This window comes from Vicia villosa, linkage group LG4, assembly GCF_029867415.1.
Source record: "Vicia villosa cultivar HV-30 ecotype Madison, WI linkage group LG4, Vvil1.0, whole genome shotgun sequence".
NCBI lineage: Eukaryota > Viridiplantae > Streptophyta > Magnoliopsida > Fabales > Fabaceae > Vicia > Vicia villosa.
In genome coordinates this window covers 118,064,086-118,079,784 of record NC_081183.1, presented here as the reverse complement: position 1 = coordinate 118,079,784, position 15,699 = coordinate 118,064,086, and the positions used below count along the sequence as shown (strand labels likewise).

The 15,699-nt window shown below is 31.1% G+C and overlaps 3 protein-coding genes across 4 annotated transcripts; 2 read left to right on the top strand and 1 right to left on the bottom strand.

Moving 5' to 3' along the window:
* Nucleotides 1-3,830: 3,830 nt before the first annotated feature.
* Nucleotides 3,831-4,865, top strand: LOC131599537 (uncharacterized). Its single transcript, XM_058871855.1, has one exon. The coding sequence runs from the start codon at nt 4,073-4,075 to the stop codon at nt 4,622-4,624; it is 552 nt and encodes a 183-aa protein (XP_058727838.1). The 5' UTR covers nt 3,831-4,072; the 3' UTR covers nt 4,625-4,865.
* A 4,557-nt stretch (nt 4,866-9,422) lies between these two features.
* LOC131599536 (uncharacterized) lies at nt 9,423-10,604 on the top strand. Its single transcript, XM_058871854.1, has one exon. It carries the CDS (start codon nt 9,665-9,667, stop codon nt 10,214-10,216), a length of 552 nt encoding a protein of 183 aa, XP_058727837.1. The 5' UTR covers nt 9,423-9,664; the 3' UTR covers nt 10,217-10,604.
* A 202-nt stretch (nt 10,605-10,806) lies between these two features.
* On the bottom strand, nt 10,807-14,364 carry LOC131599535 (oxysterol-binding protein-related protein 4B-like). Of its 2 annotated transcripts, XM_058871853.1 has the most exons (6): nt 14,294-14,364; nt 14,088-14,146; nt 12,977-13,126; nt 11,748-12,382; nt 11,543-11,645; nt 10,807-11,392 (listed from the first exon to the last, which is right to left on the bottom strand). In XM_058871853.1, the coding sequence occupies exons 2-6, from the start codon at nt 14,088-14,090 to the stop codon at nt 11,141-11,143; spliced, it is 1,143 nt and encodes a 380-aa protein (XP_058727836.1). In that variant the 5' UTR covers nt 14,091-14,146; nt 14,294-14,364; the 3' UTR covers nt 10,807-11,140. The 2 variants fall into 2 exon arrangements, with proteins under 2 accessions (XP_058727836.1, XP_058727835.1); XM_058871852.1 differs by lacking the exons at nt 14,088-14,146; nt 14,294-14,364 and having other exon boundaries at nt 12,977-14,056.
* Between the last annotated feature and the right edge of the window lie 1,335 nt (nt 14,365-15,699).

The following is a 15,699-nucleotide window of genomic DNA, read 5'->3' as shown; positions in this document are numbered from 1 at the left end:
ATTATGTTTCTATATCACAAAGGCGAAAGCAGACATTGTTTTTGTAAATATAAGTCTAACTACTAATATACTATGAGGAGCATTGTCTTCATACACTAATAATGATTCTTGATAAAGTTTAATTGAAGGATTAAGAAGAGTTGAAATTGGTTTTGTTCCCAACAAGCCAACTTTCTTTAGTAAATTGAGACAATGATTCCTTTCACAAATAGAAATTATATTTTTGGTGTGTGCTACTTCACAACCAATAGAATATTTCAACACGAAAGAGTGGATAAATGAAACGGGAAAGCTCGTTATGGAGGCTTTCTTTGTGATATTAATGGTAGCTGGTGTGGGGGATTCACCAAGAATATATGGACTTGTAAATCATATATTTTTAAGATATGGGGAGTTTTTAAAGGGCCTCAAGTTCGAATTTTAGAGAGACCATAGGAAAGGGGAGTTTCACATAGATAACAAAAAAGGTGTGCAGTCATCAAAGACAATCATTCATACATGAGCACATGAAAGAGCTTATTTTACCAAACTAGAGATATGTAAGCTCGCATTTGGAAAGTTCATATAGAGCATGTTTACTAGGAAGCAAAGTGTAAACTCGTGATTGGGAAGTTCATATAGAGCATGTTTACTAGGAAGCAAACAACATGCTATGGAGAATTTCAGTTTAACTCATGATTCAAGACCGGTCTACAACACTGTTTGGCTAGTGGAGCTGAGTGGTTTGATTGTCTTTGATGTTTCAATGGTCTCTATCCCTTGTGTAATTCCTTCTTAGTTTCTTTTTCTTTGGGCTTCGGCCCTGTACCCACTTAAAAAAGAGTTGTGAATTACAATTTTGTTTAGTATGAATAAAGAATAATTCAAGTTTGATTAGTTATAGTCTTAGTTGAGAATAATGCTTATCAGTTTTTCATACCACTTTTAGATGTATCTACCATATAAGAAAAGTAATGTCTCTGGAAAAACCGAAACTATCCTTACTTGCTCAGCAATTGGCCACGTCTGTTCTTTTACTTCTCCAACCATAGGGTTTCAAAATTTGAATTTGACTGCTTAACCCACCACACTTTTGTGAAAACTCTTTCTCTCTCCTTCCATCATTTGCAATTCTTCCACAATATCTTCATCTTCAACAATCACTTCTCTTTCTCTACTACACATCTTGCTCCGCCTTCTCAACTACGTCAACGACCAATCTGTAAAGTTCTTCCTCTTCATCATCTATGTGTTTATTTTTTCTTCATTTTGATACTAAAAATCTCAACTTTAGGTTATGGATGATTTGTCGGTGTTGGTTCGTGGCGGGAGACGAACTATTCTGAAACAGGTTCAATCTCAACTTTTATTTTTTCTTCTAACATTGTTTATATGTGCAGATTTTAAGGTATCTTATCGTGGAATTCAAATTTTGAGTGGTATGTCCTTCAGATTGATAACTAAAACCGCAGGCAATGCTTAGTTTGGACTGACTTTGTGAAATTTAATTTTAAGCTATAATTGAACTTTGTAGATGAACATATGATTGGAAGAAAACAGCTTGAAAGAAAATAAATTGATAAACATGTAAGTATTTTTGACAAATTATCGGCACAGACGTTATTAGACTTTCCTTTTTGAAACATGTTTTGTTGGCAATTAAAATTTTGAGGTACTGATTTGATACATAAGTTATTATGTGTTTTGTTGGGTTTTGCTGAGTAAGACAATTTATGTTCTTTGAGACTACTATTTGTGATAGAGATTTGGTTCGTAAGTTTGTTGTTTAACGGTGTTTAGTGGTGTATCTGTATAATGGAATTTGTGGTAGAGATTTGTGTTCATGTTTAGGAATGGTTTGTTTTAGTATTGTGGCATCTCAGGGTTTAAACAGGTTGCCTGCAAAGTGTTCGATGAAAGTTCCAAACCAATGACTTTCTTAGTTTTTCTGTTTGAGATTTGTGGTTGTTGATGTTTTATTGTTACAGTATTTTAGAATATTGCTAGAATTTGCATGGGTACAACATCCACTACTGGTTTTCTTGCTGAGGAAGAACATGGTGATGTGTTGTTTAAGAGAGCTAACTTGAATCTCGCGAGAAGACTTGACTCGTCGCATTTGTGGACCGGCATCCACCGTTTGGGTTCTAAATAATCCACTATTGCTGATACAATGGTAGGTTTGAAATTTATAAAATTTTAACTTTAGGGTTTTCTTTCTTTTTGGTAGTTGAATCAAGGGTTATTCGTAGGTGTTTGCGGAGAGGCTATCCGAGAAAGAAATGGATGGTTTGAAAGAGTGGGTTTCAAAGAGATGGTTTGAAATGGATGGTACTAGTAGCTGCCTAAAAGGTGGATCTTCGGGACCTTCCACCGAGGAAGAGTTTCACTTCTAGGAGAAGGACAACGTTTGTTTATTTATGATCATCTTAATGCGTCTAGCAACATTGAAAAGGCGAAAACAATGAGTCCATAAAAAATGCTTCAGCTCAGAACATATTTGATGAGGAGCACAATATTTAATAGAACAATGTTTAAGAATTCAAATTTTTCTTAAAAGAAAGAAGAAACGCTAAAAAATTCGAGCTCTTGAAGATAAAGGAGAATTATGATTTTGACAAAATCTTATTTAAGTCGACTAACAAAACATTAACTACTCTTGATAATGATTACAAAAATGCCAAGACCGCTTAAAAAAATGCAGAATAGATAAAAGAGAAAATTCAAGAAGAGGAGAAAACGTTAGATATCAAAATCAGATCACTAAACTCATGGTAAGTCCTATTTTATATATATATATATATATATATATATATATATATATATATATATATATATATATATATATATATATATATATAAACTTTATTGTATAAATCTCTTTTAAAATAGATATTTTCTTTTTCTTAAAAATAAAAATCATTAGTAAGTTTTGACAAAAAAAATCTAATTAGGATAATAGTTTCTCCTCCTACCAGTCTTAATCATCCTATAAAAGAATTGAAGTCAATGTAAATCCAATGCCACAATTTGCATCACTTAGTGAGTTGAGCAATATAAGAATTGCAGGCACACCTACCACTAGGAAGTCTCAAGTTGGACCAAAACAAAACGAAGCAACAAGATTATAATTAGTAACATAAACGAAAAACTAGTGATATCCACGATGAATTGAGGATAAAGTAGTAGTAGTTCTTTTAAATCAAAAAAATTAGAAAAAATAGAAAGTTTGCGTTTCATATACTTCAATCAATACCTAATGTTCCAAAGTCCACCTTAACATGTACTCACATATCAATCAAGGGCCCTATCATATAATAAGCAGTGCTTCTGTTCTGTCCCAAGCATCACGGCAAAGTCAGTTCATTTTCATCAAAAATAAAAATGTTCCAGTCGACCTTAAATCTGCGTCACTGCTACTGCGAGATATTGTCTGCTTTAAGTGTGAAAATGATACCGGCTTACCGCTCATTATAGTTCTAGGGATAATAACAGTTTATATATATATATATATATATATATATATATATATATATATATATATATATATATATATATATATATATATATATATATATATATATAAATGATAATAGTGATTTGCTTTGACTGATTCAATGGTTTAAATTAGCATTATTAGCTTAGTACAAAGAAAAAAAAGACCATGTCTACTTGAGTCAGCAACCCATTCCCTACGATTTGGTAAGAAATTATAGCTTCTAAAAAAATTGAAAAATGACTTTTTGATTTTAGTTATGCCTGGTCGTTGCACTACTACAAAATTTCTTACCTATAAATGGCATTATTATCCATTTAAGATTTCATCTTGAGTTTCAAAGTAGCCATAGAAGATATACACAAAGAATAATTAGTCAGAAACTTGTTTATCTGTATATGCTTCAATAGTCAAATCCTTAATTGCCTATTGGCTATTGTATATTCACTATATTCTTAATATATATGCATATATAACAATACAAAAATTCCAAACTTTCATCCTCATCAACAAAATCTCAAAGAAACATTCTTTGCATAGTTTGCATAGTTTAGATTCAGCTTTTGTCGTTTCGATTCGTTTTTTATTGATTGAAAGATGGGAGGGTGTTTTTCTTCAAGATCACCTTCAGCATCAAAGAAAATTCTTTTGGTTCATCTAAGTGGCTATGTAGAGGATTTCGAGCAACCGATTTCGGTTAACCAAGTAATCACTACTAGAAATCCACCAACTCATTTTGTTTGTACCTCTCTTCAACTTCTTTCTTCTTGTTCTAAACCATTGAAAGGAGATACACAACTTCAACCAGGAAATGTGTATTTCATGTTGCCTTACTCAATTCTACAAGCTGATGTTTCGCCCGTGGACTTGGCTTCGCTCGTGAAAAGGCTCACCGCGAAGGCGAAGAGTAATAAGTATGAAGGTAAAAAGTCATTGAAAGGTATTCCTTTGTCAAACCAAGATGGTTTGAGTAGTATTTGGAGTTCACCATCAATGAGCCCCGGGAGAGTAGCGGGGGCTGAGCAATTCGGTATGGCATATGGAGGGCGGAGCACGTGTAGAGGGCGGTTATGGAGACCGCTGCTGGATACTATTAGAGAGAAGTCATTCAATAGGAGTAGTGAATCAGATTTGAAAGAAAATCAATGAAGTTTGCTTAATGTTCTTGGATTGAGGTAATACAAGAGAGAAAGAAGGCATGTTAGGATATTTGGTTTTTTTTAAGGGATAAATATGTTTGGAGTCCTCTAAAATTACCAACAATTATTTTTAGTCTTTATAAAAAAAATTGACTTTTAGTCTTTCTATAGCAATTAAAAGTGTGTGCAAAAGTAATTTTATAGGAACTAAAAATCTAATTCTTTTATAAAGACCAAAAATCAAAATTGTGATATTTATAAGGACCAAAAATTTATTTAACTTTTTTTTTTAAACAGACGAATCTATTGATTGTATAGAAAAAAGAAATTTGAGACACTTTGTTATATATTTTTATGAATATGACCGGTCTAACACATAATGAGACCCAAGACAAAAATAATAAAATGTGACATTTATAAAATATTAATAATATAAATATATTGCAAATTGATTGAAATTGACTATCTATTAGGCACTAAAACATACAATAACTACTTAACTACATGTTAAATATTTTTAATTTTTTAAAAATAGAGTTAAATATTATTTACTTCATTAAATTATGAAGTTTTAAAAAAATTGAGGTCTCAAATTATTTGAGACTTTGTGTTAAGACTCTCCCTGCACATGTACAAGGTCGACTATGAATAATGTTTGATTTTAGTTTGTAGATTTCATGGCAAGTGTTTGTTAGAATTGGATTTAAGTTGATTCAGATATAGGAGAATTAGATTATCGGGATTCGAATTTCCTTGTGCAAGAGAAGCATATTTACTCGAAGTATATAATCTCAATTGTTAATTTAAAATTAGAAAACTCATATTACATATTTAAAAAATTAATTTTTAATCATCTCTATCATTAATCTTGATCGGATGGTTGCAACAAATTAAATGTCAGATTATCTCACAACTTTTTAATCCCTGCAATCATCTATTTTACAATCTTTCATTAACTCTTTGAATTTCTTGTCTTTGAACTGCACACCGTTATCACTCACTACGCTTTGCGGAACGCCAAATCGAGTGAGAATATTTCTTTTGAAGAAATATGGTATCTTGTGGCTTGTGATTTTTTCTTGTGGTTTCGCTTCGATCCATTTTGTAAAATAGTCGATGATTACGATCAAGAACTTAAGTTATGTTGTTGCTAAAGGCCTAATATATATATATATATATATATATATATATATATATATATATATATATATATATATAGAGGAGGGATATTCTTACTCCAGGAGTAAGTTATTAACACTTACTCTAAATCTGGATCATTGATTCTTCTCAATCTAATGGTTAAAAGTAATAAGTAATGATTTTCTCTCTCCACATTTAATTACTTAATATTTTTAACCATTAGATTGAGAAGAATCAATGATCCAGATTTGGAGTAAGTGTAAATAATTTACTCCTGGAGTAAGAATATCCCTCCTCATATATATATATATATATATATATATATATATATATATATATATATATATATATATATATATATATATATATATATATATATATATATATATATATCCATTTCCAACTATGCTAGAGGCCACTGGAATGATAAGTTGTTCATCTTTGTCGAAGGAGCAAGGTGAATGTCACCGTGCCTTTGGCATTTGTCACACTTCTAGGTATGAAGTTTGGCCTTTTCACTTATGGTCCGCCAAAAATACCGATCCATGGGGGTCTTATTTTCTAAAGTGTATCATCTCAAGTGTTGCCCTTCCGGTCCTTCATGAATTTTTTCCTATACTTCTTTCGTCGAATATTTTAGCAAGGATTATTGAAGCACCGCCTATAAAGTTGAAATTTAACAACTAATGAACACGAGCGAGACTCTTTCTTAATCAAATTCAAAATACGTAATAAATCCGATATGTACAAATACATCATGAGCCTTAAGTACGTGAGAAAAGATGAGTCAGAGTTATTCCTTACCTCTTCTTAAAGTGTTTTGCACATGAGACGTCTGTCTCAATTGTATAGAATACTCACTCTCAAACATTTTCAATACTAAGGGACAAATACTAATATACCCTCAGCCTTTGAGAGATCGTTTGATGTATTCTCCACCAAAACACTTCAAAAAATCCAAATCAATATGCCTCTTGGCTTTTCCCTAATGCTAGAGTGCGAACGTTAATGCCATCCACTAAAAAACATACAAACAAACCTTTTTTAGAGGAACTACGAAGCTCTGATTTCTCTATTGCACATTAGGGATACGTAAGCACATGGTTCAGGAAACCCTGACGAGCTCAATAATAATAATATTTTATTTTTCCCAATCAATTTATTCATGCATTCCCTTAGCAAGTAAGTCTTTAGATATACACATCCTTTTGTTAGAATAACCAGAGTGGATCCCATAGAGTACTACGGACGTGACAGGTGCTAATACATTCCCCTTGCGTAATCGACTCCCGAACCCGAACTTAGTTGCAAGACCTTATTTTTTCCCTGTTTGAGGTTGCTTGATATTTCCTCTCCCTTATTGAGATAAATAAAGTTTGTGGAGACTGTGTTGTTTTTTTTCGCGGTAGCAACAACCATCTTATCCATTCTTTTAGAGTTTTCTCGATGTTTCCTTTTCCCTTTGGAATAAATAAATTTCGACGACGACTCTGTATTTTTTTCGCGTAGCGACATGATCTTATTCAATTTGTTTTATAACAGATTTTTAAACTTAGTTTTTGTAAATGATTTTGTTTTTAAAAAGGATTTTTAATCCCACAAAACTCACCTCTCTTGTGTATAGAGCCTCGTATTTAACAATAAGACATGTCAAAGACATGTCAAACTCTGGAAGTTTTATGACCCACTTTGTCATTCTTCCTTCCAAACAGTGTTTTAAAAATCGGACCGGACGGTCGAACCAGAAACCGGCCAAGTAATCGTTCTTGTTCAATTGCTGGATCGGATATGTCATTGAACCGGTGTGAACCGGTCAAAACTGATGTAAACCGCTAAAACATGAAAAACCGGCGGTTTTCATGAACCGGTGGTTTAATTGCATTTTAACAAAAAAAGTTATTTAAAAAATTAAAACGACGCCATTTTGATTATTTTAATGAAAAATAAAAATAAAAAAATAATTTAAATAAAAATAAAATAAAGATGTTGCAGACGGTTGACTTTGTTGCATATAGTTTTGATATTGAAGAAGGAGATTCCAACATTTAAACAATTTTTCTTCCTTTAAATTAAATTTAGTAGACAATGAAATTATTTGGTTATAAATTATTTAATTATATATTATTTAAGTAGATTATGTTGCGATTAAAATTTGTTTGCAGTTCTACTTTATAATTTTGTACTATTTTATTATGTGTGATATCTATGTTTAAAATTTAAATTTAAATTATGAATTTGTAAATTTATTTATGATATGATATTTTCAAAAAATTTAAGTGCTAGTTATATTTTATATAGACTAAATCATCCGGTTTGACATGTTTTATACCTATATAATTTTGTTATAACGACCGGTCTATTGAACCGAGTTATCTGGTTTAATCCGGTTTAGTCATGCGGTTCGACCAATGATCCAGTGGTTCGACCAATAAACCAGTGACCTAATACTCTCACCAATTTGATATCCGGTCCAGTTTTTAAAATCCTGCTTCTAAATATGGTTTATGAAGTATTTGTCTGATGGAATAGTCGGTTCTCACCACTATAGTATGGGAGAGAAAATAGTGTATTAGTTTTTTTGGTTGGTGCTAGGAGTGTTAGGGAAATATTTTCTACTTACTGGTAAAGAACTTTCAGCCATTGCAAAACCTTCCCAATGAAATAAACTAGATCTTCTGAAGAATCTCTTTCTCTTACTAAGACACCTCCCACGACTTCGAGGAAACAAAGAGGTAGAAACAAAACAATAAAGAAGTGTCTGTATCTTAGCCCACGTAGAAACATTTCCCCTTATGAGAGATATAGACATTAAATAAAAATAATCTCTCAATCAAGTAAAAGTAATCTCTCAATCAAGTAAGTCCTAGATCATTAATTGTTTTTTAAATATTTTTAAACCTTATTGCATCTATCTCTCTTAAAATAGATACTTCCATTTAAGGATTATAGTTTCTCCTCCTACTAGTCTTAATCATCCTATAAAAGAAATGAAGTCAATATAAATCCAATGCCACATTTTGCATCACTTAGTGAGTTGAGCAATATAAGAATGGCAGGCACACCTACCACAAGGAAGCCTTAAGTTGGACCAAAACAAAACGAAGCAGCAAGATTACAGTTAGTAACACTAAAGAACAAAGTGAGTGATATCCATGATGAATTGAAGAGAAAGTAGTGGTTCCTTTAAATAAATAAAGTTAGAAAAAAATAGAAAGTTTGCGTTTCAAATACTTCAGTCAATACATACCTTGTGTTCCAAAGTCCACCTTTTCATATACTCACATATCAATCAAGGCCCCTATTATATACATAATACTATAATTATTAAGCAGTGAAAAAATAAAAGAAGCTTTTGATAATTAGGGAGAAAAAGGTGCTAATTGTCACAACCAAATGAACCAATCAGAAAAAATAACAGTGAATTGCTTTGACTGATTCAATGGTTCAAACTAGCATTATTAGCTTAGCACAAAGAAAAAAAAGACTATGTCTACTTGAGTCAGCAACCCATTCCCTACGATTTGGTAAGAAATTATAGCTTTAAAAAAAATTGAAAAATGACTTTTTGATTTTAGTTATGCCTGGTCGTTGCACTACTACAAAATTTCTTACCTATAAATGGCATTATTATCCATTTAAGATTTCATCTTGAGTTTCAAAGTAGCCATACAAGATATACACAAAGAATATTAATTAGTCAGAAACTTGTTTATCTGTATATGCTTCAATAGTCAAATCCTTAATTGCCTATTGACTATTGTATATTCACTATATTCTTAATATATATACATATATAACTAAACAAAAATTCTAAACTTTCATCTTCATCAACAAAATCTCAAAGAAACATTCTTTGCATAGTTCAGATTCTGCTTTTGTCGTTTCGATTCGTTTTTTTATTGATTGAAAGATGGGAGGGTGTTTTTCTTCAAGATCACCTTCAGCATCAAAGAAAATTCGTTTGGTTCATCTAAGTGGCTATGTAGAGGTTTTCGAGCAACCGATTTCAGTTAACCAAGTAATCACTACTAGAAATCCACCAACTCATTTTGTTTGTACCTCTCTTCAACTTCTTTCATCTTGTTCTAAACCATTGAAAGGAGATACACAGCTTCAACCAGGAAATGTGTATTTCATGTTGCCTTACTCAATTCTACAAGCTGATGTTTCGCCTGTGGACTTGGCTTCGCTTGCGAAAAGGCTCACCGCGAAGGCGAAGAGTAGTAAGTGTGAAGGTAAAAAGTCGTTGAAAGGTATTCCTTTGTCAAACCAAGATGGTTTGAGTAGTATTTGGAGTTCACCGTCGATGAGTCCCGGGAGAGTCACGGGGGCTGAGCAATTCGGTATGGCGTATGGAGGGCGGAGCACATGTAGAGGGCGGTTATGGAGACCGCTGTTGGATACTATTAGAGAGAAGTCGTTTAATAGGAGTAGTGAATCAGATTTGAAAGAAAATCAATGAAATTTGCTTAATGTTCTTGGATTGAGGTAATACAAGAGAGAAATAAGGCATGTTAGGTTGTTTGATGAATCTGTTGATTGAAAGAAAAAGAAAAATTGAGAGAAATATCTTTTGAATGTTTCTTGTGTTTTATTTTCTATGAATAATGTTTAATTTCAGTTTGTAGATATCTTGATAAGTGTTTGTTAGAATTGGATTCAAGTTAAGTCAAATATAGGAGACATTGTTTCTCTTGCATAATCTTTTATTTACTCGAAGTAAATAATCTCGATCGTTAATTTAATGAACTGTAATTAAAATTTATAAGATTAAGAGAATTTTCTGTCAGTGAAATTTGTAATATTTTTGGTACAATGTGAAGTTTATATATTGGATGATTAGAATATACAAAACTTGTAAATTTTAACTATTCAATATGATACATAGTTTATGGCCTGCATCTGAAATTGTAATATAAAGACTTTTGAGGTCTTTGCAACTGTCTAGGCAGCATTTTGTTTTGTAATGTAAAAGTACAACAGGATAATTTAAAACTATGATATGATATTTAAAGTCTAAAGGAAAGGAAAGTATTAAACTCAATATTTTGTTAAGAGTATGGTAGCCAAACACATACTTAGAGACAAAATTTGTTCCTTCTAAGAAGCAACCAACCAACATGTGGTACAACTTTACTTTAGTTTATAGAGAGATTGGTTGGCCTAACTAATGGTGACTTTTACAATAACCCATCCATTTGATAGTTTAATATTATTGCAATAATATTATAGTACAGTTGAATCGGTAAACCGGTAATACAGTGGACCATTATTGTCGCACGTTTATCTTTTTCACTGTGATTTTGAAAAAACTGATATGTTAAGCTTCGGTTCCATCGTAATTTTCTATCATAAATTTTAAGTTTTTCAAACACTATATGACATATTACAATGTAACAATAGGAGAGGGTGGGACCAACTTTTGAATAGGTACACAGTCCCAGTCCCCTTCTTTGCTTTGAGACATAATGAAATGCTTAGGAACCCAAGTTTCTCCTTTGGACTCTCTTTCTCTTAATTCCTCCCTTTGTTTTTCTTCCACAAATTTCTTTAATTCTCTTGCTTTTTCCCAGTCTTTGTTTAAGACAGCTTGGCTCACTTTACTCCATATCAAAGCTGATTCAGTTTGCCACACACTCTAACAAAACAAGCACAAGAGAATCTTAGATTCCATTAAAAAAAATGTACACATTAACATTCATATATTGCATAAAAAAACATGCTACGATTTTTAGAAACCAGATATCATCTGTACACAACTGCAGAGACTTATTGTCCAATCCATTACCTCTGCATCCTTAACGGTGGGAGTTTGAAGTCTTGAAATGACTTCTTTAGCATCATATATCACTCTTTCTTCTCCGCTATTGGTATCCTTTAATTTTACAGTACTGCAACATATATTATATAGTATTAGAAACATAATCATCAAAATATTACAATGTTTTGAGAAAATTAATGAAAGCATCAAAGTGAGAAACATATATACATACCTATCCCAATGTCCATTAACTTTATATAGAATCTTAGATTTCAATGAATCAATAATCTTCCCTTTTATGACTCTTCTACTTCCACCAAATCCAAAGAAAGATTGACTTATATAACACAACTCCGCCGCAAGACCTGTTTCCACACACCTGATATTCACATTCCCAACCCAATCAATTCCCGGAACCGGAAGAACCCTTATAAACAAATTCGGAGAATTCATCTCATACGTCTCTCCATGATTAAGAAGCTTCAGTTTCCTCTTCCCGTGCACGCGAACCTCCACCGAAGTACCATTAAACTTCGCGACAGGATAGTGACACCATATCATTTCGATGTTTTCCTTCTGATCGGTTGCATGGAGAGCCGAAACAGCAGGATGGTGTGCAACGTGTTCTACTAGGACATTGAGGTTTCCCTTGGAAACATGATGAGTCTCGCCGAGGACGGGATTGTATGGAGCGAGGCCGAATATCGGAGGGCGCGTGGTTGATATGCTGCATGTTATGACAGATATGAGTCTTTCAATTGGAGTTAGGCCAGTGTTGCATTTGTTTAGTAAATCTGAAGATGTGGAGTATATTGATTCACCATAGCATTGAAGCTGTGACTTTGGGAAATTGAATAATGGAGGTAGCTGCACTAAGGAATCAACAATACAATACAATGTTATTTTCAGACCAGAAACACAACATCGACAGGGACTCGTCTAGATTGATAATAATTTTAAAAAAACTAATAAATTAAATGTAATTACAAGTGTCAATGTCGGTTTCAGACACCGACCACAATACAAACATACATTTTTCAGAGATGTGGTGCTACGGAATTTATGTTTGAATAAATTTATGTACAAGTGAACTTAACATTAAATCTCGATATATAAATCATATTTAGACTCAAAAATTAAAAATTCCAGCTTCAGTTCAAAAAGAATCAGAATCAATTTTACTCGACAAACCGAACATGTATAATCAATTCTACATGGTTAAAATCAAACTCCACTGGTTCAAACGTGAACCCAAACATACTCTATGTTTGATTCCACATTTGAATTATCTAAAATTGATTCAAAACGCGTAAAATTGATTTTAACATACTTAATTACGGGTAAATTTGATTTTATGTAAATGTATTCGAACATAATTCACTTTAAATTTTAATATTTAACATCAATTATATACAAATTAATTTAAGAAATCATCAAACTATGGGTTTGAATTAAACTTGCCTGGAAACGTGTGAGATCAGCTCCTGGCCGCACATTCTTAAGAAGGCTTAATATACGCTGTAAAAGATTAGGAGCACTGTAATTTTCCTCTGAATCAGAATCGCTTTTTAACGTGAATGGCTTCGTTAACACAATGCTATTTGCAATTTCCTGCATCTCCAGTAACAAATTTTAATTCAAAAATTTGAATCCTAAAAGGTTAGGTTTAGGTGCACATAAATTTAAAGCCTAATTAGTTGTTTTAATTGTTACTACTTTATATTAATCAATCCCTATTAATCATGGATTTTATTACAAGCACAAGTTTAGTTCCAAACTAAAAAAACACAAAATTAACAAAAACAAAACAACTAGAATCAAACCATAAAAAAACAAACTAATAACAATTAACAAAAAAAATGTATAAATTTCCAACAAATTTAAATATATAAATTACCAACAAATTTATATGCTATTTGCGGACATTAATATAAATTTTTACAATTTTTAAATTAAAAATGTGCAATCTCCCCTCGTCCGCCCTATTTCACCCTTATTTTTTCTGGGTTTTTGCGGGACGGATCTAAACGCATCGAACAGGCTGGTTTGTCGACCTTTAAACATAAGTTTTAAATAGTGACATGTGAAATTCATATAAATTCCATCCATTTATGTGAGATTAATAAGTTTTCAAATGTAGGATCAATATTTATTTTGAGAGGAAAAAAGTAGTTACCAATACTTGCAAGTTAAGCAAATGAAAGTATTATTATTGTACTTTTTTTTTGTTACAATAATATTATAGCACTCTTCTTTCCCAGCGTTATGTGCACGAAAAGAGAAAAGAGAATCAAATAATGAATTAAACTATTTCATTCACATGTACATTTTCATATAGTAAAGTGAAACATTATTATAATTGAATCAATATCTATATAATATTAACAATCCACTAGCAACAATAATCGAACAATCCACTAGCAACAACATGTCAAACAAACATCGATATGAACAATCAACAAAGGTTGCCGGAAAACAGCTTTTGTGTTTTTTTTTTTTCTTCTTTTCCGGCAACAATATTTATATGAAGAAACTAAGAAAAAATAGAGAGAAAAGATGAGAAAGTGCGTACCATGATGTCTGAAAATGGATGATGAAATTCTGATATTGGAATCAGAAAATAATATATATCTAAAATGAGAAGATGAATGAATATTAATCTAAATTTTGTAGTTCAAAAAATAAAGAAGATGCGAATGAATGAATATTGAGGTGGTGGTTTTTGATATTAGAAATGGAAAATGATAATATATAGAAGAGATGTTAATGTTTGTTTACCTTTGATAATGATAAAACAGGATTCATTTCTGGGTACAGTGAATGCTATGCTTTGTTTTGCTCATTTTATTTGCTAACTCTTAACCTCTCTTTCTTGTCATCTTCTTATATAAAAGATAGTAAGAACAAATTAAAAATTGTTTCTTTTGGATTAAAATATTATTTTGGTATTTATTTTTTAACATATTTGTTGATTTTAAAAATGAAACTTATGACAACCTTACTATTTGACTCTTTATTCAAACTATCAAGTCAACTTTGTTAAGTTGTTTCAAAGTTTTAAAATTATTTCTATAAAAGTAAAAGTTTTAAAATTAATTTTTTGGAATAATGTTCTCATATTTATTATTTTTAGAAAATAATATTCCTATAATTGGTAGAAACTTAAAATTTTCAAAAATAATTGTAAAATTTATTGAAAATATAGAATATGCACCGTCCAAAAAAATGACATGTATTTCGTAAATTAATATTTTTTATTGGACGGCAAAGTAGGATGATAATTTTTTATTGGACGAGATTGCAAAACTTTTTTACCTCTAAACCTTTAAATTCAATTTAGTTTAATTATAAATTATAAAAATATAAATAAATGTTAGTGAAAAGTTATACTAATTGATTAAATTCTTTTTTATAGAAAATTATATTTTCACCATTTAAATATTGAAACAAAAATTAAAAAACACGTGTCTATGTGTCTTTAGCGGTCACTTTTTCTTTTCAGAATTATATTTCATCTAAAATGAAATATATATTAAAAAAAAGAGAAAAACTTACCTACAATTCCTTAGATATGTGATTTGTGCTATTTTTCAATGAAAATATGACAAACGTACTTTAACATCAAATGAGTGAAAATATGATAAAATTACATATGTGTAAAAGGAAATTATACACTTGTCATATTTTCATTGAAAAATAGTACAAACCACACCTAAGAAATTGTATTTAAGTATTCTCCTAAGTAAAATATCTAAAATGTCAAATGTATTTTGTTTCAAATTTAAATTTTTACTTAAAATACATTTTAATTTATTTTTTGAATTTTTTGTTAATACTTTATTTCGGAGAGAGGAATAAGTAAAGAAAAAAAAGGTTAATTTAGTCTATAAATTAGGGATGTTAACGGGCAGAAAATGTGTGAAGGATATTTTCTCGTTCTCCACTCCGCTCTCAAATATTTTTCCATCTCCATCACCGATCCCCGCCACAGAGAATATTTTCCCCCATCCCCATCCCACAAATTCTCATAGATAATCAGAGATCTACGGAGATCAAATCTTAAAAAAAAACTTTTCGATCAAAACTAAGACACTAGTATTTCGTTATTTATTTATAAAAAACATTTATTTTGCATCTTTCTTTTTTAAAAATAAAAACACATCTTGCATAAAAAAAAATTAATG